Source organism: Myxine glutinosa, chromosome 2 (assembly GCF_964187855.1).
Source record: "Myxine glutinosa chromosome 2, kmMyxGlut1.1, whole genome shotgun sequence".
NCBI classification, from domain to species: domain Eukaryota; kingdom Metazoa; phylum Chordata; class Myxini; order Myxiniformes; family Myxinidae; genus Myxine; species Myxine glutinosa.
In genome coordinates this window covers 225,490,286-225,514,285 of record NC_136262.1, presented here as the reverse complement: position 1 = coordinate 225,514,285, position 24,000 = coordinate 225,490,286, and the positions used below count along the sequence as shown (strand labels likewise).

At 47.6% G+C, this 24,000-nt stretch overlaps 2 protein-coding genes across 4 annotated transcripts in view; one reads left to right on the top strand and one right to left on the bottom strand.

Annotated features, from left to right (window-relative positions):
• Positions 1–1,600, bottom strand: part of NRM (nurim) — a 7,794-nt gene extending 6,194 nt beyond the window's left edge. The window contains exon 1 of the mRNA XM_068106137.2: positions 1,255–1,600. Within this exon, the coding sequence (XP_067962238.2) occupies positions 1,255–1,381 (127 nt within the window). The 5' untranslated portion in view covers positions 1,382–1,600. The remainder of the gene's footprint in view (positions 1–1,254) is intronic.
• Positions 1,601–3,032: 1,432 nt separating this feature from the next.
• The window catches only part of INPP5F (inositol polyphosphate-5-phosphatase F), a 116,408-nt gene continuing 95,440 nt past the window's right edge, over positions 3,033–24,000 (top strand). For 2 of the 3 annotated variants that reach the window (XR_010983192.2, XM_068106130.2), the window contains exons 1-4: positions 3,081–3,334; positions 13,929–14,009; positions 22,448–22,584; positions 22,685–22,804. Coding sequence is in view for 2 of the 3 variants with exons in the window: in XM_068106130.2 (XP_067962231.1) it covers positions 3,238–3,334; positions 13,929–14,009; positions 22,448–22,584; positions 22,685–22,804 (435 nt within the window). In the remaining variant the exon portion in view is untranslated. Of the gene's footprint in view, positions 3,335–13,928; positions 14,010–22,447; positions 22,585–22,684; positions 22,805–24,000 lie in introns of all 3 variants that reach the window. The other variant, XM_068106129.2, reaches the window with a different exon arrangement.

Here is a 24,000-nt window from a genome sequence, read left to right as displayed (position 1 = left end):
GAGAGGGGGGGAGAGAGGGAGGGGAGGGGGAGAGAGGGAGGGAGGGGGAGAGAGGGAGGGGGATGGGGAGAGAGGAGGGGAGGGAGGGAGGGGAGGGGGAGAGAGGAGGGAGGGGGAGAGAGGGAGGGGAGGGAGAGAGATGAGGGAGAGGGGAGGGGGGAGAGGAGAGGAGAGGGAGGAGGAGAGGGGAGGTGGGGGGAAGGGTGGGAGAGGGGGACGGAGGGAGGCGAGGGAGGACGCGGACCCCCTCCTCTCTCCTCCCTCTCCCCCTCCCCTCACCCTCCCTCCCCTCCCCCCTCCCCCCCTCCCCTCCCTCCTATCTCTGCAGGAGACCGCCCAGAGGTTCGCCCCGGTGCCAACGGCACGCCACGGGCACCCACCGACGCACGTCGCCCCGGAGCTTCGCACGGCGGAGTACGTCTTCGTCCGCCACGATGCCCACCGGACACCACTGCGGCCCCCGTACGACGGGCCTTTCCGCGTGCTGGAGACCGGGGTGAAGCACTTTACCCTGGACATCGGCGGTACTCCTGACCGCGTTTCTGTGGACCGCCTCAAGCCGGCCCACCTCGACGTGGACCATCCACCGCCAGTGGCCCGAACCCCGCGTCGGGGCCGCCCCCCTGCGGGCGGACCCCGGCACCGCCCAGCCCCGCCGCCCCCCGGTCCTGCACCCATCCCAGGGGCAGCCGGAGGCATCCCAGATGGCATCCCTGCATCCCAGACGCCAGGGGGCGCTTCGGCCGGGTCATCCGTTTGCCCCGCAAACTGGCCCTTCAGGTGCGCGGGGATTCTGGGGGGGCGCGTGTGGCGGACACGAAAGCACTGACGTGGTGACATCACCCCGCACACCAAGTGGGGGTGGGCCACGCCCGGGAGAGAGGCGTGGCCTCACGATATACACGGGGCGCGCAGCCCTGAGAGTTCAGTGTTCCAGTGAGCTCTTGAATAAAGACTCTTACAAATTACCGCGTTGTCCGCTTCCTCCTTGTTTACAAACAGCGCGCGTAACACCGCGCTTTAACAGTATCTGTAGAAGTTTCACCCTTTTACTCAACTCCGTTTCGCTGTTATTTGGTGGAGCAAAAAGTCAAATGAGCTTTATAGATATTTAGATTATTATTAGATCTTCATCTGGTGACTTCAAAACAAGCCGAAGAAACCACCTAAAAACAACATCAACAGGAATCCGCAATTCAAACAAACACAAAGCAGAGCCACTCTCCGTCTCTCGTCCTTCGTGGGAGATCTTACCATCAACAGGGCCCTGGTCCATGCAGTCCGATGAAAGGAATAACATGAGACGCCATGTGCTGCTGAAGGCGGACAGCAAGGCACACAAAGCCACAAAAAACACGAATCCCATTCGAAATCGCTCCATTGAGTTCGAACCCCGAGTGCCCTGTCCACTTCCTTAGACCCCACACCAAATATCCCTCCTTTCCGCTTCTCGCGTTTCCCGCGTTATACCTCCTCTTCTTCTTCTATTTTTAATCCTCTTCTTCTGCCCGCTCGGCGCTTATCCTCTTCTTCTTCATCCCTATTAATGTGAATTGATGTTCCACATTTACAGGGTTCCCTCATTGATCTAGAGATCAGTGGGTTCCCTACATCCGTCCAAACGAATAGAAAGTAATCTAGGAGCGCTGTCAAAGTATTTTCATTTTTTTAAATTTAAATTGTAATTCCCTTTGTGACAAAATCACAAGATACTGCTGAAGACATTGACGTTAAACGACGTCACACCTTTTAATCAATGTTGTAAACCATGACGGTGTTGGTGGACGCAACTTTGGGTTACTTCCGGTTAGCGACTGCCGCCGCCATTTTAGCGCGGTGAAAACAACTCCTTAGCAACGATTTGAACGCCACTGCTTGCTGTGGTTGTGTTCGTAAGTTTTGTTGTGTAGTCCGCCCAAATGTCGTACAATTACCTGGAAAACCTTACTAACGGTGGTAAATATCGTTATGAGGTTCACAGGGCATTTCCAGTTAGGAGTGCAATTGGAAGTATGTTAGATATGTTTGTGTAAGCTTAAGAAGGAAGGAATGTAACATATTGTCGGACAATCAACCGCGATCAGGAGCAAGGTTTACGCTTCCGGGAAGGGGCGGGGCGAGCGGGACATCTGGTGCGATGGCAACTACCTTGAAGCGCGAATGTGGACTGTGGAGCGGTGATTAAACGCTTTGCCTTTACTGGACTGGCCTTCGTGTGATACACTTCAGACAAACTACAAAATACAATTGCGCAAATACCTATTATTCGTTAAAAAGTCAAAGTGCATACGTAATAAATATATCTGCGTACGACGATGCTAATAAATGCTTTTTCAAGTGTTTAAGTGCCGTAGTTACGGAATGAGGTGGGAGATGACAACCTTCCCGAGATCCACCCTTTTATTAAGTGTCATCACATCGATAAATTCGCTCCAGAACAATATTCATTATTGCCCAATGTAATATGACGGATTGAGCGCTTCCGGTGACTTCAAGACCGCCCAACCAATTAACGTGAGACGAGCCCAGCACGTGGGTTCCTCACATCGATTCATGAAGTGCCCGGTCCTTTATGCTGGAAGCTCTGCTAGACGGTCGTGCCTTCATTTTGGATGATGGATGTTCCCAACTACAGCCATTTTTTTTCTCGAGATCGATGAACAACAATGGACTGCCTACATCTCTGTCACTTATTACACCACCGTGGCAACCGTTCACAGCACAATCGTAGATAGGCAATGAAAGTGCCTTATCTTTCATAAATGTCCATAAGTTGTCGATAACGAAAAAAACCTATAATTTTTGCGATTCGTACGTAAAAGTCAAAATTGGGGGAAAGGTTGTACAACTACAAACACTTAAGTTGTTTATATATTAAGCATCCAACAAAAAGTGCGTCATCATTTATATAAACAATATTCCAAATAAATTTGTGTCATGATGGATATTTTAAAAAGGGAATGGCGTTTACGGAACCGAAGATATCTGAAAACTGAAAAGTCTGTGAGGTTTCACAGACAAAGTAGAAGAAGAAGAAGAAGAAACAAGATTATAGAAGGAACTGTTGCGATTGCTTTGCTGCTTCGTGACGTCAGTGGAGTAGATCGGATCGGGAGGGACGAGTGTGATGTGATCAGCCCTGGCCGATGTTACCTTTTCGCTCTCGTCCCTCCAACTCAAAATTCTCTCAGGGGTTTTTGTTGAATCCCGCCCGATAACACATCCACCACAAGCAGTATGGAGTTGTTCCAGGCCCAGGAACACTTTATCGTGCAGCAGGGCGAAAAGGCGCTGTGGTGCAGCCGTAAAGACGGCAGCCTCCATGCGCGCTCAGGTAAGCATTGTGGAACACCTGCACGCGCACTCACAGGTACTCACTCCCGACGCTTCCGTCAAACATCGCGGACCATCCTTTACGAGAACGTAGATTTCAAACCGCAAATGAATGTACCTGCACCATAAACGTGTGTTATTTGCGTTATTGTGGTTACCATTGACGGTGTCTTTCTGTTTCGGTGCCGTGACGATTACAATATGTTTGTTACATCGTTTTTCTGAAATGACGTGACTCGTCATAGCATCACCTTGAGCTGTGAGGTTGCGTGAGCTTTGATAAATCGGTAGCTTAAGTAGTTCCGTGATGTGGAAGGTGTGGAGTACCTGTGTTTTGAGAAGTTGCTGCAGCCGTGGTGCTTATACCTGCTGAAAAAGTGTTCACCTGGCCATTCCATTGATTGTGGGCACTCTACATAGTGAAGTTTAACTGAAGTTTACAATTTGCCTCGGATGTTAACTAATACGTATACCGTGAGTCCTTAAGCCTTTACCTGGGAGTGAGTGTGACACCTGGTTATTGAACGTCCTCGGCTCTGAAGGGTTATCTGGACGTGATAAACAAACTCCCATCAAAGTCTATTTTCTCCAATGCAGCGAAGTTTCCAGGAAAGGATTACTATTGAAATACAATGTTGTTTCGTATGCAGCTTATGGCTGCTGGTTGCATCATTTTTCTGGGAGCCGGCTGTGCCGCTGATGCAGTGCCTCGTTACCAATATGCACGTACTCATTTTCCCGACCTCAGAAGGATGACAGGCTGTCAACCCACCTGGTGTTATTTAATGGCATGACAGGGGCTCGAACTCAGGACCCTAAGATCTCAAGCCAACCACCTTAACCGTTAAACCAACACCAGGCTATATTGGAATACAACACATGTATATGTATATGTATATATTTATGTATTGTCATGTGACTACCTTGTAGTGAACACCGCAGGGCGACACGGATGACCAAACGAGCTTTACTCCAAGGTGTGACAGTATTCTTTACACGTGAGGGAAAGGAGGATGACGAACTTACCTGGACGGCTTCCACCCGATGTCTTCGCACCTGGATATATTAATTCTAAGCCAACACAGGATTAAAATGTACAAAAATACCGGCTTTATTGAAGAAAACGCAGGTAACAAAGAATGCACGATAAAACTAAATTCCTAATTGGAGCGCCCCCAGACAGACTCGAATACAAACAATGGGAAAAATAACTGAAAATAAATGTGTGTTTGTGTGGCACTTAGCTCTAATCGGCTCTTGAACCTCGTCAGGAATCTTCCCGGGCCCCGCGGCCTTGCGTGCAAAAATACGCTCGTTGGCACGAAGTCTGCGTGGGAACGACTTTGGCGTACAGCTTGCTCTCCATCCGCCGAGCCCAAAGTGAGCAGACCGCGCTCGTCCACTCGCCGTCTGATCCACACCAGCACCCACATCTCCCAGCACTAAAGCACTATGAACTCCGACCACTCGCCATGAACTCCCGAAGCAGAGCGAGATATCAAATCGTGACTGTTCACCGCTGAAGCCAGAAGGATAGAGCCAGCCACGAGAAAATGAAGAAGAGAGCGATGTCGGGACACGACATTTCGCCATCAAAGCCAGGACTCGAGCGACAAAGAAAGAGAGCGGAAATCAAGAGAGGCGAAGAATAAGCCAAGAGTTTGCTTTGGAATCCCGAAGCAGAGAGGTTTTCGGCGACCGTTCACCAACAAAGCCAGGACTCAAGAGAGTGAGGGAAAGCCAAGAGGGAAGAAGAAAATGTCGGGCAGAACGTTCTTTTATACCCACGGCTTTTATACCTTTTATACACGTAATCTGTGCCTGCTCCACCAATCCCATAGTCCCATTTTAGCCGTCCTTGCGCCAATCAATCCCAGACCAATCACTGCTCTTTGGGGCGTGGCCTCCCGGGTTTGCCCGTTTGTTGTGGCAATGTGATAGCTGGCAGCGCCAGCGGTATTGTTCGATGCCTGGTTTCCGGTTGGTTTTTACTTAGTGTGGTAAATGCGCGATTTCCTGGCTAGGTGTGTGTGCTGCATGTCATAAAGAACAAAGGAAAAATAATAGAGGCCATTGCATACAGGGGATTACTTACCCATAATCCCTAACTAATTAACATAACCCCACCCCTCGTGATGGGAGCGAAGATACGCTCTTCCACGACATACGGTGTACCGGATCCCTACTTATGATACTTGAGGGTTTCTTCTTCCTCACGACAGTTGGAGCACACTACCTATACAATTCTACCTGGACTAAGGTATTGCCTACCCCTCACAAATGTAACAGTATTTACTTTATTTTCCGTTACATATTTTGTGGGTCATCCACACCTACCAGTAGTTCCCTGGTGCTACCAGTTGAGCCCAGGGGCATTGCCCCTATTTTTAAATTATAAGGTCGATGTTTGTGTTTTTAACTCAACTGGACTACCGTCCAGTTGAGTTCATCACATACTGAACCCTCCGGCGTCCGTCGTCTCGTCGTCGTCTGTCGTCTGTCGTCCGTTAACTTTTCGACGTTAACACTCCAGCGTCCACAAATATCAACGGATTCTGATGAAACTTGACATGCAGCATCCTTACCCCAAGGACCAGGTTGGTATTACATTTCAGCCCTATCCATTGAAAAATGGCGGAATTAGGCGACCATTTTGTTTTTGGTCATGAAAACGACGTTAACATTCTAGCGTCCACAGATATTAACAGATTTTGATCAAACTTAGAATGTTTAACCCTTACCACACAAGGTAGGTTGCTATTGCATTCCAACCCGATCTGTCACAAAATGGCCGCCATAGGCCGCCATATTGTTTTCAGCTCCGAAACGACGTTAAGACGTTGACGTCCACAAATATTTATGGATTTTGATCAAACTTGGTGTGTGAGACTCTTACCACACAAGGTAGGTTGCTATTGCATGTCAACCCGATCTGTTCATTTAAGTCAAATCTAGTACAGACAACTGACCTACTTTAAAGTTGTCCAGGCAGTTCAGTTGAGGTCTGCTTCCCTGGAAGCTCTAGTTAACTTTTCCAACGGCCATTCGATTAAAAGTTTCCAAAGCAAACTAAAGTGTTTTAAGTTGGAATGTCTGATTGTTATCAAGTTATTGTTAACCTGTCCCACATTGGTGGTTTGCCTGCTGTCTTGTCATATGTTGCACTTGATCTTTATTTACTTGTTTTCCCACTTCCCCCCCACCCCCAGCTCCAATCCTGTAAACCATATGTTTCCTTCATTTTGCTGAAAGAAGTTCTGAGCAATCACAGTGCTCGCCCGCATGTCTACCTACATTCCTTATTCTAATGGTTATGTTCCTTGCTTGCATTGCTTTATTATATTTCTTTATTTGTTTTATAATTATCCTACATGAGAAGCACAAACTGGGGTTAAGCAATTAGTTCACTGTCTACAGCTTCACATTAATACACCTTTTGTGGCCTGAGTCATTGTTTGTGAATTCACTTGTTGTAGAAACAACCCCTGTAACACGTCCACGACTAGAACGACGAGAACGGCACTTGGTAGAGCATATGCCTCAGCCAGGCTGAGCAGTTTACGTTTTGTATCCCATCCGGAGCTGAGCCAAAATCTAATCGGCTTGTTCTTGTTTGATCCGTCGCCAACATTTTGGGATATCGTGCTACATGTCGTTCTCGGTGAAGAATCACTTTTAAAAAATTAAAGTATCCGGTCCGGATCTTCAACAAAATTTAATCAATTGGTCATTGTCACACACTCAAGTTGCCCACCATGTTTCATCTGAATTCGTTCATAACTTTTTGAGATATCCTGCTCACAGACAAACAAATCAACAGACACACAGGCGTGAAAGCATAACCTCAGTCCACCATCTCTCTTGAGAAACAAGCACATGGGCTGTGTCTACGAGTGGCAAATTTGATTGTGTGGCTAACACTACATTTCAAAACTGTCACTTCTTCCTTTCTTTCTTCTTCACTGTCCATGACTCACATCCATACATTGCAACTGGAAATACCAGATCATTCACCAACCTCCTCTTGGTTTGTTTTGTCGCATCTTTCACTTTCGAGATCTTTTTCAATCCTGACATTGCTGTTCTTCCCAACACTAACCATCTGTTAATTTTGATTTCACCTCTACATTTTCTACTTACTTGAATCTTAGAACCCAAGAAGATGAAAATTTCCACTATTTCCATGTGATCATCGTCTCACACTCCGAACACATCGATTTTTCAATGTTTGCCGCAGTTTCATTAAGTCCTCTTTACTTTCTGCCAACAGAGTGATATTGTCATCGTATTTCTTAGGTTGTCGATACGTCTTCCTCCAATCCCCACTCTATGCCATCAAAGTTTGATTTCCTCATAATGTACTCGTTATGCAGATTGAACATGGGGAAAGAATGCACTCCTGTCTAACCCGTTTTGCAATTCCAAACAATCTTGTCTCTATCTTCTTTTCTTCCTGTTACTATTTGTTCAGTGCATCCCGACATCCTCATTTCTCTCAACATAATCCACATCAATTCATCATCAACGCAATCAAAGGCTTTGCCATCATCTATAAAACAGAGATACACCTTCCTTTGGTATTCCCTTGGTTTTTCCATGATCCTTCCCAGATTTACAATTTGATCTCTAGTACCCCCTTCTTCTTCTTCTGAAAACTGCTTGCTCAACGGGCATTTCTCACTTCATGAATTCCTCTATTGTGTTGAATGATCGTTAGTAATATATTGCTCGCGTATGGAATTAAGGCAACAGTTTGGATATTTGAACATTTTCTTGCATCCCCTTACTTGGCAATGGTATGTCGACTGATTGTTTCCATCTTTTAGGCCATACAATCCTGCTCCAGATCCGTGGAGAGATAGCTGGAAAGTTTTTGATCGCCTCTTCCCCAACCTTCCTTCCCTACCTTGAAGAGATCTATTGAAATTTCGTCGGCACCTGGTGCTTTTTCATTTGCCAGCTCTCTTAGGGCTCTACGTGCCTCACATTCTATCATTATTACTTTTGCTCATATTCTCTTTCTTCAAAGGTTGCCATCGTATTGCTATCTCGTTTGTATAGAGCTTCGGTATAGTTCTTCCATCTTTCTTTCAACTGTTTCTTCTGTCAGATCTTTTCCTATTCTACTGTTGACCACAATCCAAGACCAAAACTTTCCTGTAATCTCTAATCTTTAAGAAAAAAAGAGATCTGCCGTACCTCAGCATATATATGGCAGTGGGTGCTATGTTGGTGATAACTGCGAGTGAAGGTAGCAGTGATATGTTCCAGGTCCCAGAGATCGTCCACATCATCGCGTTTCGCTGGATATCCGCCAGTTTCCCATGCATGCCCAAATGCGGAATATTTTGTCCCACAACTTTCATATTGACCATTTTATCCTAGCAATGAGTCCATTATCATGATGCTGAGGATGATGATTTTGCTGATGAGGAGGGGAGTGTCGTTGAAGCTGAAGGGAAAGGTGTATGCTGCATGTGTGAGAAGTGTTATGATTTATGGGAGCGAGACATGGGTCATGAACGTAGAGCAGCAACGAAGGCTGGAAAGGGTGGAAATGCGAATGGTTCGACGGATGTGCGGAGTATCGTTGAGAGAGAGGAAGACAAATGATGAATTGCGAAAGATGATGGGAATAGAGCCTGTGATTGATGCTGTGAAGAGAAAGAGGTTGAGATGGTTTGGTCATGTGTTGAGGAAGGATGAAAGTGACTGGTTGAGAAGAGTGATGGAAATGAATGTAGAAGGAAGTAGAGGACAGGGTACACTGAGAAAGACTTGGCAAAATATGGTGGAAGAAGAAATGCGGGCAAGGGGGTTAACAAGGAGAGATGCAGAAAATAGGGCAAAATGGAGAAGATTGTCATGGGGACCGCAAGGCTAACCCCCGCTCTAGCAGGGAAAATGGCCTTAAAATGCTTCTTGTTGTTGTTGTTGTTGTTGTTGTTGTTGTTGTTGTTGTTGTTGTTGTTGTTGTTGTTGTTGTTGTTGTTGTTGTTGTTGTTGTTGTTGGTGGTGGTGGTGGTGTTGTTGTTGTTGTTGTTGTAATGAGTCCATTATCAGGCACAACAGTGCTGTTCAGGACTCAACGATTGGTGGAATCAACAGAAGTTGATCGAAGGATATAAAGCAAGGATAAGCTGAGGGTTTGGGTGTTGACCCTCTTTTTCTCTGGCAAAGGGTTGACGACCGAAAAGTCAGCTTACCCTTGTTTCCCACGGTGGTTGGCATACCTCGATCCCCGTTGTTTGTTCCATCCATTGTTCTACATATTCACCGACACAGATCTACGTTAGCCGGCATTATCAAGACGGGTTATTCATCCTGTTGATGGCTGCCTTCGTTACAAACTCCTGAAAATCAACATCACCGTTGCAGGCTGACCTTTTTGGGAGATCCCCGTCTTGGAAACGCGTGTCGTACCAGTTTTAACCTGTGCAACGACCATCGTGTATGTTTTGCCAAATGACACGTTTATTTTGCTCCGAGTGGAGCAAAAAAAATTAGATTGTTAGGCACATTCATAATAGCAGCCTCTGGTTTCCAAGTGCTTGTGTGATGAATGGACGAACCTTGCTTAATTGGTTCTTCACTGTTACGGAGCAGCAGGTTAGCATTAAAATTGCTGCCAAAGCAGACGTGTCGTTTATTTTATTTTACAATGAAGTGAAAAATTATACACATTCTATGGTGGTGTTGTACAACTAGGATGCGTTGAATATTGAAATGTAAAAGCGATGAAGAGGTATTTTAAGTAGTCTGGGTGTTTGTTCAGGACCGTTGGACCACCTTGTGCAGCGACGTGGCTAAATAACGTGCCTGGATGTTGGACAGGTGCACGGGCCGTACGTGTGCAGAATTCTAAGAAATACGTTCGTTTTATTTATTTACTTTTTTTGCCCACATCTTGGACAGCCGGTATGATCTTTGCCTTTGGGTCACATATTACCATTGCAAAGGTCATTTATCGTTCATCTTGATCTCTGGACTGTTTGGTCAGCTAGCTGTTAATTTGTTAGATCTTGCTCCCTTTTTGGGTCGATGTAAGTGTGAGGTTGAAAATCGATTCTTATCCCTAAGCTGCACAGCTAATGTAATGAATAGATGACTACCCTTGATACACACAATACCACTCCATTGGCTAATTTGCAGTATTCTTGCTCCTTGGCATCCAGTGCCATTTTATAATTGGGCTTTCTGCCCATTGCTCTCTTGGAGGATGATGGTGGTTTGCGGTTCTGCCTTCCATTGGCTGGAAATAGGTTTTTATATCAGACAAGCAGAAGTATCCGGCGTTGCCGGGTGGGGGAGGGGAGGGGGGGAGGGGGAGGACAGAGGGGAGAGGGTGGAGGGGGAGGACAAAGAGGAGGGGAGAGGATGGAGGGGGGGGGGGGGGAGGAAGGGGAGGAGAGGAAGGGGGAAGGGGGAAGGGGGAGGGGAGGAAAGGTAGTGGCTCACGTTTGAGTGAATGTGGCTCACGTTTCTGAGTTAAGTGTGTTGCCGAACAGGAAGAAGAAGAAGAAGCCGTACTACCAACTTCGTACACTTCCGGAATTGTTAGATTTATTTGCGTTCAAATGTCTGGTAATTATTTTGTATTTATTTATGCGAATGTGTACTTGTGTATAACTGTCATTAATTTAAAAAGGCTTCGGCACTATCGAGTTTTTTTTTTTTTTTTTTTTTTAACCTCAAAAAATGAACTTTTTTTTTCTTCAAATTTTGGTTTTTTGCCTAAAACACACCCAGGCACTAGCTGATGAACCTCTGAAAGTTTGATGAAGATCCGTTTAGCCATCTCTGAATAAAACGCGGACACACAAACTGGACACGTAGACCACTCGCGTTTATATATATATATAAATCGGGATTTGAATTTAATTCAAAAATTTATCCAGACGTCTATTCTCTTTCAAACATTCAAACCGCCAGAGGTAGTTATTTATCACAGCATCTGTAGAATTTTCACCCTTTTACTCAACTCCGTTTCGCTGTTATTTGGTGGAGCAAAAAGTCAACTGAGCTTTATAGATATTTTGATTACTAAAATAAATAAATAAACAAGAAGACGTCATGCGTAGCATGATACTTGCAAAACCCCCCCCCCCACCCCTCAAAGTTTTCCATTGATACAGCAAATTGTCCATTTCATGAAGATTAAAATTTACAATCTTGATCAAAGCTCGGGTCAACAGGATGAAAATTGACGATTTTTCAGATGAAAAATGACGATTTTGGAAGGTTGACCTTGAGTTGGCCTTTGACCTTTTGACCTCAACTAGTTAGTTTCCCTATTTAGTGACTCGATGTGCAAATGCTGTTCAATTTTCAACTCAATCGGATGAAAATTAAGGATATAAAAAATTTGGCCTATGTTGACCTTTTGGCCTATGTTGACCTCAAAAATACATGGTGGTTGAATTCAATGACCATATATATAAATCCTCTAAGAAGTTCAAGTCAATCAAATGAAAATTGGTGACTTTAGAAATGTGGCCCATGTTGACCTTTTGGCCTATGTTGACCTCAAAAATACTTGGTGGGTGAATTCAGTGAGCAGATATGCAAATGCTGTTCAATTATCAAGTCAATTGGATGAAAATTGAGGATTTTAGAAATTTGGCCTATGTTGACATTTTGGCCTATGCTGACCTAAAAATATTTTGTGGTTGAATTTAGTGATCAGATATGCAAGTCCTCTTCAAATTTCAAGTCAATTGGATGAAAATTGAGGATTTTAGAAATTTGGCCTATGTTGACCTTTTGGCCTATGTTGACCTCAAAAATACTTGGTGGTTGAATTCAGTGAGCAGATATGCAAATGCTGTTCAATTATCAAGTCAATTGGATGAAAATTGAGGATTTTAGAAATTTGGCCTATGTTGACATTTTGGCCTATGCTGACCTAAAAATATTTTGTGGTTGAATTTAGTGATCAGATATGCAAGTGGTCTTCAAATTTAAAGTCAATCGGATGAAAATTGAAGATTTTAGAAATTTAGCAAAGTTGGTGACCTTTGGCCTATGTTGACCTTTTGACCTATTGACACCAAAAACAATAGGCTTCTGGCTTTTGACCAACTCTACCATTTGGTGAAGTTTGGTTGAAAATTGTGACCTGTAGGCCGGTGACAAACAAACAAACAGACAGACAGAACCACAAACACAACCGACCAATATACTTGAAAGATCTTCGATTTCGCAAGTAATAAATGAATGTGCATGCCAAGTGGGGTGTGTTGATGTAAAATGTGAAAACGCCTTTATAAAGAGAGAGGATGTATAAGGAGGAATGGAGCAACTATGAAAAGATGGGATTTGAGAGATTTAAAAGCCACGATTGATTTGAGTGCACAAGTTTTAAAAGGCTTCAGGTGCGTCGTCGTCGAAGAGCATTTGTGAAGAACGGTCGATCACTGGAAGCATTCGTCCTAGCGCGAGGAACTACCTGGAGATTCCTGTTGTACTGCAGCTTTCTCGTGGAGGCCCGAGGCGGAAATTTAGGTCGGATGTTTGTGGGAACAAATTTCCGTTTGCATTTAGAGCGTGTTATCAGCACAATTTAAACATTAACCGTCGGTGTCGTGGGAGGCCAGGGAAGTACCTTGAGGATTGGAGGGATGCGATTACAATTTACGAGCTTGAACGACTTGCCAGCCGTGTTGTGCATGACTCGTGTGGCTTGAGAGAAGAAGCGGCTCGGCTTGCTAGCAGCGAGTTGCTGTAATTGGAGCGTGACTGTGAGAGCATAAACCGCAGTTTGAGTAGTAGGCCTCTGATTTGGCCTAAAGCTACCCCGAGCTACATTGTGTAGTTGCACGAAAATGGATTTGCAGATTATGGCGATGTGTACAACATATGGGAGTCGCGGTCCCCGAATTTCATTTTGTGCTGTTGAAGCGGAGTTTTAAAGGGTGGATAAGGGGCTGCGGACGAGCATGTCGGTCAAAGCAGTTCATGGACATCCAGGTTTGAATTTTCAGAGACACGAATTCAGGGTTTTAGAAAACACATCAACAGGTCTGATATCGTCACGGTTTTAACAGTCTGGAGTTTTGGGAACTTGGTTTGGTTGAACCGTGTGTTGGGTTAAATGCCGTGACATAGACAATATGGATGCCTATTAATCATGACCCGCGACGCATTTGTGCACACTGCAGCTTCTTTACTCCAACATGTGTTTTATTGCTTAAAAACAGCTGTTCACCACCATCTCTTATCCTCCCCCATCCCAAACCTTGATCTTTTCTACCCCCGTTAATTCATCCCAGATCCACTTTTTTGCAATACCGACTTTTTTCATGGAAGTCCGAGCAGTGTCCATGTGTTTTTTTTAACCTCTCCCCTCCCCATGCCTCCTCCCCCCAAGCCCTCTCCCTCCCACAGATCTCCCGATGTCCCTGCTCGCAAATGTTGTACTTGTGTGCTTCCCTCTCTCTCCCCATCTTGTCTCCCGCTCCCTTTATCATATGTTTTACGTGTCGGTTTGTTTTTATGTGATTAATGTTAGCTCTTACACGAGCCTCGATCTTGTACACATAACAAACATTATAATTGTGTGACGGCGGTGTTGTAACAAATGCTTTGCCTTTCAGCTTCCGCATTGCTGCATGCCTGGAACCCCGTGTGCCTGGGTCTTGTGGAAGGGGTCATCGGGAAGATAAAGCTCTTCACGGGTAACAAGCGGCTCGGTACTCGAAAGATAAGGACACAAGTGTTAATTTGTTCTCATGGTGTCCTGGTTTGTCCAATCGTTTACATTGTAATGTTACATGAAAGGTTTGTATCGTTAAGTTATGTCTTTCTTTTTCTTCTTTTTTTTGTATGCAAAGTCGAGGCTCGTGGAAGAACTAGAACATAGAATGGACCAGGATGCATCGGAACAAAAGGAACAACAGAAAGAGGGGTGAGGGTTGGGGGGGACGGGACGCCAACAGCAGGATTGAAGGACAAAATAGATGGAGATTGACAAACAAGGGATGGGGGTAAGAATGAGGGTGAGGGGAAGATGCAGCGGTGGACAGGATGAATACAGGAGCAAAATTTAATGAAAGGAAAAACTTTGGGGGGTAGGTGGTGGTTTAACGGGGGTAGAAAGGTCATGGTTTTGGATGGGAGTATGTGTATCTGAGATGATGGTGAACAGCTGTCTTGAAGACCTGGAAGGAAGAATGAGAGTGAGGAGAATGTGGAAGTCAATTCCACATGTGAGAAAGAAGAAGAGCGAATGAGCGGAGGTTTTGGATTTTGACAGTTTCATCAGAAGGGTGTTAATGGTGGACCACGTGTGCCCTGCAGAAACCTGGGGAGAAGTTGGGGGGGGGAAGAGAGATTTAGTGTGGGATGAGGAGGGATGCAGAAAGGGGAGGGATGCATGTTTATTCGGATTCCACATTCCTATCTGTGACAATTGGAGATGAGGATCATGTGAGCTTGGGGAGCGCGCTACAAGAAACTTAGGATTGAATACACCCCCACACTTACTGACTCTGATCAGCTGCTTCAGCTGTTTCACAGTCACGCAGAGGACGAGGATCTTGTGAGCTTTATGGAATATGATATACCGGATTTAACGTTACCTTAAATAGGTGTGTGTGTGTGTGTGTGTGTGTGTGTGTGTGTGTGTGTGTGTGTGTGTGTGTGTGTGTGTGTGTGTGTGTGTGTGTGTGTGTGTGTGTGTGTGTGTGTGTGTGTGTGTGTGTGTGTGTGTGTGTGTGTGTGTGTGTAAAAAAAAAAAAAAAAAAAATATGGAAAATAACTAATTAAATTAATATCTTACAATTAAACTTGCAAAAAACAAACTGCTTCTCTTTGTATCTCCATGATCATTTAACTTTGCTCCACGTGGTTATGCGTCACGTGCTGTTTGGTGAAATACGGTCCGCACACACAGGTATACCCCACAGTTGGAATTTTATGAACTAATTTAAGAAAAACCCACGGGTTATTTGTGTAAATATGGTAATCTGTTTCCAAAGAAGAATGACCGCACTGTGGTCACAACCTGCGACACACAAACTATAGATGTTTTGCCTCTGTGCACTCAACTCCTTCATCCTTGCTGCTGAAAGTATTATATGTGTAGCGACCCATGGGTCCCCCAAGCGAGACCAGCAACAGAATCGCCTTGCTCCAGCCGGTGACGTAACCGGCGGGCAAACCACGGCGCCGGGGTGGCCGGTCACGTGACCACCAAAGTGTGCCGCGCGTGCGGTTATAATCCTTTGCACCTGTCGGTCACGTGACCACCAAAGCGCGCCTCGCCTGAGAGGCGTGGCTTTCGGTTTCGGTTGTGCTTTCTGGTTTTGATATATATGCAGCCCGATAAACGGGCTTTTTAGAGAGTTCCCGAGTTGGTTTTTGCAATAAACATCTTCTCGGACGAGTTTGTGTCTTGCCCGTCACTTCGTCCATCTCAAGCAAGGGCCCTGCTCTTCACTGGTGACCCCGAATTTACGACACGCGATGGACACCGCAGTGTCCCTCAAATTGCCCACCTTCTGGGAAGCACATGCCGCCGTCTGGTTTGCGCAGGCGGACTCCCAGTTCGCCCTGCGTAGCATAACGGAGGACGCCACGCGATACCATTCCGTGGTCGCCGCGCTTGGCTCCGCGACCGCTGCCCGCTGCCTGAGCTTCCTCCAGAACCCGCCCGCTGACGGCAAGTACGACGCCATCAAGGCACTTCTTCTGGGCGCTTTCGCCCTCTCCCCGGCTGAGCGCGCACGACGCCTGCTCGACCTTCCTGAGCTCGGCGATACGCGCCCGTCCGAACGCATGGACTACATGCTCGCGTTGCTCGGCGAGCACCCCTCGGATTTCCTGTTTCGGGAGCTTTTTCTTCGCCAGCTCCCGGCCCAGGTACGGGTCGCCCTGGCAGGCACGACCATCGTGAACCCCCGCGACCTCGCCAAGGAGGCCGACAAGATCGATTCGGCAAGCCGGCTCGCCGGAGCTGTGAGCCAGCTCGTCGGGGTGGCGGCCGGGAGCCCTCCCGCCCGGCGCCCGCAATGCAGTTTCCTTCCCGGAGGCCGCCTTGCCGGCGCGACTGGCAGCGGCGACGCCGCGTCGCCTGGGCCTGACGCGTCGACCGGAGCCCCCGCCGGACCCGGCCTGGTGTTATTTCCACGCCAGGTTTGGGCGGCAGGCCCGATCATGTCGACCCCCGTGCACGTTCGGCAAGTCGGGAAACGGGCGGGCCGGCGTTCCCTACCAGCAATGAACGCCGGCCGTTCCGGAAACCTGCTATTCATCGCGGACCAAGCGTCGGGGCGGGCGGCGCTTTCTCTGCGACACCGGCGCCCAGCTGAGCGTCATTCCCGCTTCGGTGGAGGACAGGTGGGCTGCCGTTTGCGGCCCCTCAATCGCAGCCAACGGCTCCGCCATCCGCACCTTCGGCCCATGCACCGTCGCCCTCCGCTTCGGCAGCCAGCTCTTTCACTGGGAGTTCGTGACGGCGGACGTCCCCATGGCTTTGCTCGGGGCCGATTTTCTGTGCGCACACGGGCTGCTGGTCAACGTGAAACGCCGTCGTCTCGTCAACGCCGAAACTTTCAGCTCCCTGGCATGCGCTTTGAGCTGTTCCGCGCCCACCGAGTTTTCCTGCGTCCTCCCATTGGCAGACGACTTCGCACGTCTCCTCGCGGAGTTCCCGGCCCTCACGCGACCGACGTTTTCGGCCATCGTGGTGCGTCACGGCATCGAGCATCACATCCCCACTACGGGCCCGCCGGTGTACGCCCGGGCTTGCCATCTCGATCCCACCAAACTCGCCGTCGCCAAGGCCGAGTTCGCCGCGCTGGAGCGCCTCGGCATCGTGCGGCGCTCCGACAGCACCTGGGCCTCGCCGCTGCACATCGTCCCGAAGCCGGGGGGCGGATGGCGGCCATGCGGCGACTACCGCCGCCTTGACGCCACTACCCCCGACAGGTACCCCGTCACGCACATCCAGGATTTTTCCGCCCGGTTGGCGGGGTGGACCATTTTTTCAAAAGTGGACCTGATTCGGGGGTACCACCAGGTGCCCGTCCGCCCGGCCGACATCCCGAAGACGGCCGTTATTACACCTTTCGGCCTCTTTGAATTCCTCCGGATGCCCTTCGGCCTCAAACGCGGCACGCGGCACAGGCGTTCCAGCGCCTGATGGACGGCGTGCTGCGTGACTTGCCGTTCCTCTACTCCTACCTGGACGACATCCACGTCGCCAGCACGGCCAGAGCCGAGCACCTCCGGACGCTGTTCGGCCGCCTCAGCGAGCACGGATTGATCGTCAACCCGGCCAAATGTCACTTTGGTGCGGCGACGATCGACTTTTTGGGCCACCGCATCACCCGGAACGGCGCCGTGCCGCTACCAGCCAAAGTCGAGGCAATCGCCACTTTCCCGCGCCCCCGCTCCGTCAAGGCGCTGCAGGAGTTCCTCGGGATGGTGAACTTTTATCACCGCTTCGTGCCCCGAGCTGCGCAACTCATGCGGCCCTTGTACGCTGCCCTCCGCGGCCAGCCGGCGAAACGTGACGTTGTCTGGTCCACGGACATGGACGCTGCTTTTATCAGCACAAAACGGGCCCTCGCCAACGCCACGCTGCTGGCCCACCCGGTACCCCAGGCTCCCATCGCCCTCACCATGGACGCCTCCGACTACGCCGTGGGCGCGGTCCATGAACAATGGGTAAACGGGGCCTGGCAGCCGCTCGCGTTCTTCAGCCGGCAACTCCTGCCCATCGAGTTGAAGTACAGCACCTTCGACCGCGAGCTCCTCGGGCTGTACCTGGCCGTCCGCCATTTTCGCCACCTCCTGGAGGGCCGCCCGTTCACGGCTTTTGTCGACCACAAGCCGTTGGTTTTTGCCATGGCCAAGGTCACGGAGCCGTGGTCGGCCCGCCAGCAGCGCCACCTCTCCGCCGTGTCGGAGTACACCACGGACATCCGGCACGTCGCCGGGAAGGACAACGCCGTGGCCGACTGCCTTTCTCGAGCTGGCGCCAACGCCGTCCACCTCGGCGTCGATTTCGCCCTAATGGCAACGGACCAGGCCACCGACGGCACGGTGCAGGCGCTCCGGGTGGCAGACACGGGCCTCCGCTTGGCTGACGTCCCCTTCGCGGACACGGTCCTGCTGTGCGACATCTCCCAAGGCCGACCTCGCCCCGTTGTGCCGGTCACCTGGCGGCGGCGCATTTTTGCTTCGCTCCACGGCCTCTCTCACCCGGGCCGGAAGGCGTCCCAGAGGCTGGTGGCGGCGCGTTTAGTCTGGCATGGGCTGCGACGGGACGTCCGCGACTGGGCCAACGCCTGCACACCCTGCCAGCTGGCCAAGGTCCACCGTCATACCCAGGCTCCGCTGGCTCCCTTCACCGTGCCCGAGCGACGGTTCGACCACGTCCACGTGGACCTGGTGGGTCCCCTTCCCCCATCGCAGGGGTTCACCCACCTGCTTACCATGGTGGACAGGACCACCAGGTGGCCGGAGGCCATGCCCCTCGCCTCCACCACCACCGCCGACGTGGCCCAGGCGTTCATTGCCACCTGGGTCGCGCGTTTCGGCGCACCAGCGGACATCTCGTCGGACCGCGGCCCACAGTTCACGTCCGAACTATGGGGCGTGGTCGCCCGCACGTTGGGCGTTACCCTGCACCGCACCACGGCCTACCACCCCCAGGCCAACGGGTTGTGCGAGCGGTTCCACCGCTCCATGAAGGCCGCACTCATGGCCGGCCTCCAGGACGACGGCTGGGCCGAACGGCTCCCGTGGGTCCTTTTGGGCCTCCGCACGGCTCCCAAAGAGGACCTCCAGGCGTCCACCGCCGAGCTGGTGTACGGCCAGGCCCTCCGCGTACCGGGCGAGTTCATTCCCGACGCCACCAGCCCCTGGTCCGCCGCGCGCCACCGCACGGACTTCCAGGAGGCCGCCCGACGTTTCGCCCCGGTGCCCACGTCCCGCCACGGCGACCCCCAATCCTACGTCCCCCCAGCACTCCGCACGGCGGAGTACGTCTTTGTGCGCCACGACGCGCACCGGGGGCCGCTCCGGCCACCATACGACGGACCCTTCCGGGTCCTACGACGGGACAACACGTCCTTCATCGTCAACATCGGCGGCCGGGCGGACCGGATTTCGCTGGACCGCCTCAAGCCGGCCCACATGGACATCGGCCAGCCACCACGGCTGGCTCCCACCGCGGTGCGGCCGCCCCCCGTCCACTGCACCCCCCGTCCGACCACCCGCCACCACACCGGACCCCCCCCCCCCCCCCCACGACTGGCCAGGGGTCGTTTCGGTTGGGTCATCCGGACCCCCCTCAGGTTGACCTTCCTGGATCAAGTCCATTCTGGGGGGGCGTGTGTAGCGACCCATGGGTCCCCCAAGCGAGGCCAGCAACAGAATCGCCTTGCTCCAGCCGGTGACGTAACCGGCGGGCAAACCACGGCGCCCGGGTGGCCGGTCACGTGACCACCAAAGCGTGCCGCTCGTGCGGTTATAATCCTTTGCACCTGTCGGTCACGTGACCACCAAAGCGCGCCTCGCCTGAGAGGCGTGGCTTTCGGTTTCCGTTGTGCTTTCTGGTTTTGATATATATGCAGCCCGATAAACGGGCTTGTCAGAGTTCCCGAGTTGGTTTTTGCAATAAACGTCTTCTCGGACGAGTTTGTGTCTTGCCCGTCACTTCGTCCGTCTCAAGCAAGGGCCCTGCTCTTCAATATAATTAATCTCGGAGGGTCTTCATAGTTTGGTTCAATATCAATCACGAGCCTGACTGACAGTTGGGTCTGGTTTCAGGCAATGAATTTTTTTTTTTTTAAACATCATGTCTCAGCTTACATTCTCCAATCAGTCTCATTAACATTGTGCTGGGTCTTCTCCGTGGTCCCATTTGAATGAATATGATTAGATAGAAAGATTCATCGTGATTCCAAACAGGCAATTTATTTCATATGTTACCTCAGTTTTGTCGTGTTTGTGTGCATCTCTCTCTTCCACTCTCTCTGTTGTAATAAACATTTTGTTGATAGAAACCTACAGGTGGCCATTTGGGGTTCCGGGGCCTCCATTAAGGTCGAGTGAATTGGCCTTAAAAATCCGGCAAGAGCCAATTGGGAAATGTGCATTTAATTATTTCTTCAAAGATTAACTCGACACTTCTGACCCACGGCAGCTTCTGCCACGGTTATATCAGAACGAGCTGATTCGTCACGCAGTCACGGATTGCTTTAACCCAATAAGGGGCCGTTCAAAAATTACGTAATGAATAAAAAAAATTGATATAATCTGCTGCATGACGTCGGGTCCCGGCGGTAATGCGCACTGAAAGGGAGTACTCGGTTTTCACTCAGTTTCTTTGTTTGTTTTCTTGTTTGTTTGCTTTTTTGTTTGTTTGATATAGTGTTTGTTTGATTTATTGTTTGTTTGATTTATTGTTTGTTTGATTTATTGTTTGTTTGATTTATTGTTTGTTTGATTTATTGTTTGTTTGATTTATTGTTTGTTTGTTTGATTTATTGTTTGTTTGATTTATTGTTTGTTTGATTTATTGTTTGTTTGATTTATTGTTTGTTTGCTTTATTGTTTGTTTGATTTATTGTTTGTTTGATTTATTGTTTGTTTGATTTGTTGTTTGTGTGCTTTATTGTTTGTGTGCTTTATTGTTTGTTTGCTTTATTGTTTGTTTGCTTTATTATTTGTTTGATTTATTGTTTGTTTGCTTTATTGTTTGTTTGATTTATTGTTTGTTTGATTTATTGTTTGTTTGATTTATTGTTTGTTTGATTTATTGTTTGTTTGATTTATTGTTTGTTTGATTTCTTGTTTGTTTGATTTCTTGTTTGTTTGATTTCTTGTTTGTTTGCTTTGTTTGTTTGCTTTATTGTTTGTTTGATTTATTGTTTGTTTGATTTATTGTTTGTTTGATTTATTGTTTGTTTGATTTATTGTTTGTGTGCTTTATTGTTTGTTTGCTTTATTATTTGTTTGCTTTATTATTTGTTTGCTTTATTATTTGTTTGCTTTATTGTTTGTTTGCTTTATTGTTTGTTTGATTTATTGTTTTTGATTTATTGTTTGTTTGATGTATTGTTTGTTTGATTTATTGTTTGTTTGCTTTATTGTTTGTTTGCTTTATTGTTTGTTTGCTTTATTGTTTGTTTGATTTATTGTTTTTGATTTATTGTGTTTGATGTATTGTTTGTTTGATTTATTGTTTGTTTGATTTATTGTTTGTTTGCTTTATTGCTTGTTTGCTTTATTGTTTGTTTGCTTTATTGTTTTCTTTGTTTGTTTGTCCGGGTGATATCTCAGCCATACTTTGAGTTAGGAAGCTGACATTTGGGCACAATAGTGAGCAAGTGCTTTGGCAAAACAGTATTTTAATTTTTTGATTCATCAATTAATTGATGAATTATTTAATTATTATCAGTTTATTAAGTACCTGTACTTATTTATTTCCTTTCTCATCTGGGCAATATCTCGGGCACCTTTTGAGCTCGGAAGCTGATATTTGGACACGGCAATGACCAAGTGATTTGGCTGTCAAGGGTATTTGTGATTTATTGAGTTATTGATTAATTAATTAATTGATTAATTTTTTAATTATGCGATTAACTGTTTAATTATTTTTTTAATTTATTTATTTATTTATTTATTATAATTACGCAATTAATCAATTATTGTACACCTCTCCCTCCCAATACCATCTCTATATGCTGCACAGTGGCAATGACGTGCTGGAGGATATGTTATTTATTTATTTGACATGGGGGGGTGGGGGGGGGGGGGGGGGGGGGGGTATACTTTGAATATATCTGCACTTGTTTTAGTTTTATTCAAATCAAAGTTGTTAAAATGTCATATGTTTCACTTCGACAAAATAAAACGATGGTAATAGTTATTGGGTCTTACTTTTGTCTTTCTTCTTCACATGTTATATTGGTCCAGGTTTTGAGTAGTTTATAGTAGTGTATTCACACAAATTTGGTCACTGTTAATCCAATTGATGATTAATACATCTGATTCACCAGTAGTGTCATGTATGCAACATTATATGAATGAATCGTAGTATGTAATAGGCAATGCCTGTGCTTTGTATTTATGCACTCGTGTCATTCTCTTTACTTGACAGAGGACGAGTGGCGTCTTGTTCTCATCCGACAAAAAGAGCTTGTTGGTGAGCTTCCTGGCGGACATCGGGTCTACAAGATCTCCCGCATCGTGTGTGTTCCTCTCTTTCCTGGTGAACCGGTGGAACTGGACCTTGAGGTGCTGTGAAGTAATTGGTGAAATAATCCGTTGAAAGCATGATACCTGTTCCGTATGTCCTGTCTCTGCTTTATGCCGACAAATTATGTTGTGTTTGCAGCTCTGCAAGAAACATCACTTTGGGATATCAAAATCGGAGAAACTCAGCCCGACTCCTGAAGACTCAAAGTTTATGAAAACTATCAATCACCTCAAGTCTAATGTTCCGATAAAGAAAAAGGTGAGGAATTTTAAGATTTGGTCATTGTTAAGCACAACATCGTCGTGCGCTCATAGTGAGATAAACGTGATGGTCTTGGGTTTACCGATGCATACATGTTACATTCTATGATCGTATGACGGGTTCTGTTTCGGTTTTGAACCACAGCATATCGGAGTCAAATCTTTACAACACTGACCTGGAATCCTTTTAATATCCTCAAGGTTTGCAAGCAAAACACAATAGATGAACATTGTTTTTGGTTCTATGCAAAGCTGGATGTTTTAGTCCGGGATCCAGGTCCAGGATTTTAGGATGGGCGGACGCCTCTTCTTGTACTTTGCAGGCCTGAATTTTATTCTAGTAAATTTTTTTTTTTATACAGAATCGACGCTCATGTAAGAGCTAACACATTGAACATGAATGAAAACATGCACAGACACAAGACATACAATGAAGGGAGCAGGAGACAAGAGGGGGAGGGAGAGGGAAACACACTGTTACGGATCCGTGATCCGTGATTTCCGTCGATTCAAAATCAACAGGCCTGCTCAGCCACCTGTCTTGCGAATACCACCATAATAGGGGTTTGAAGGTAGGTACCCCATTGTAAAAACAGGTGTCCTTTTCGGCATCGCTTGTTTACCAAATAATGTGTATAACTACATAATACATGAAGATAACCTGCTGTTGTGAAACATACATATATATATACATATATATATATATATTATATATTTATATATATTATATATTGTTACGTGCTCCTCCCCAAACCCCGGTCACGGTGTACCTCCGAGCCCCGAGAGGAGTCACGGCAGAAAGATGTGTTATTCTGTGTCAAAGATCAATGGTGAAACCACACCAATTGTTACCAACAAACAAGTATTGTATTAAGATCACACAAGAATAACAGTACAACAACAATAGTAATCAATTGTACAAACAATATATTGTTACGGAACCGGAGTAAGGCACTCCCCTTAGCAAGGGGGGGTTAATCCCCTTGTCTTGTTAAGCTGGCCGTCTCCATTCCTGGAACTATCCCGCTCCTTTGTGGGGTGGGATTGGCCAAGGTGATTGGTCAAGGGATTCCCGGACACCTACGCCAATCCCTCCACAAAGCAGGTGGATGGCCCCGCTCGAATCCCGGACAAGATGGAGTTTGCCATGCGGTTTAGCAATCCGGAACCCGAGCCGTTAGCAATGGACTAAAC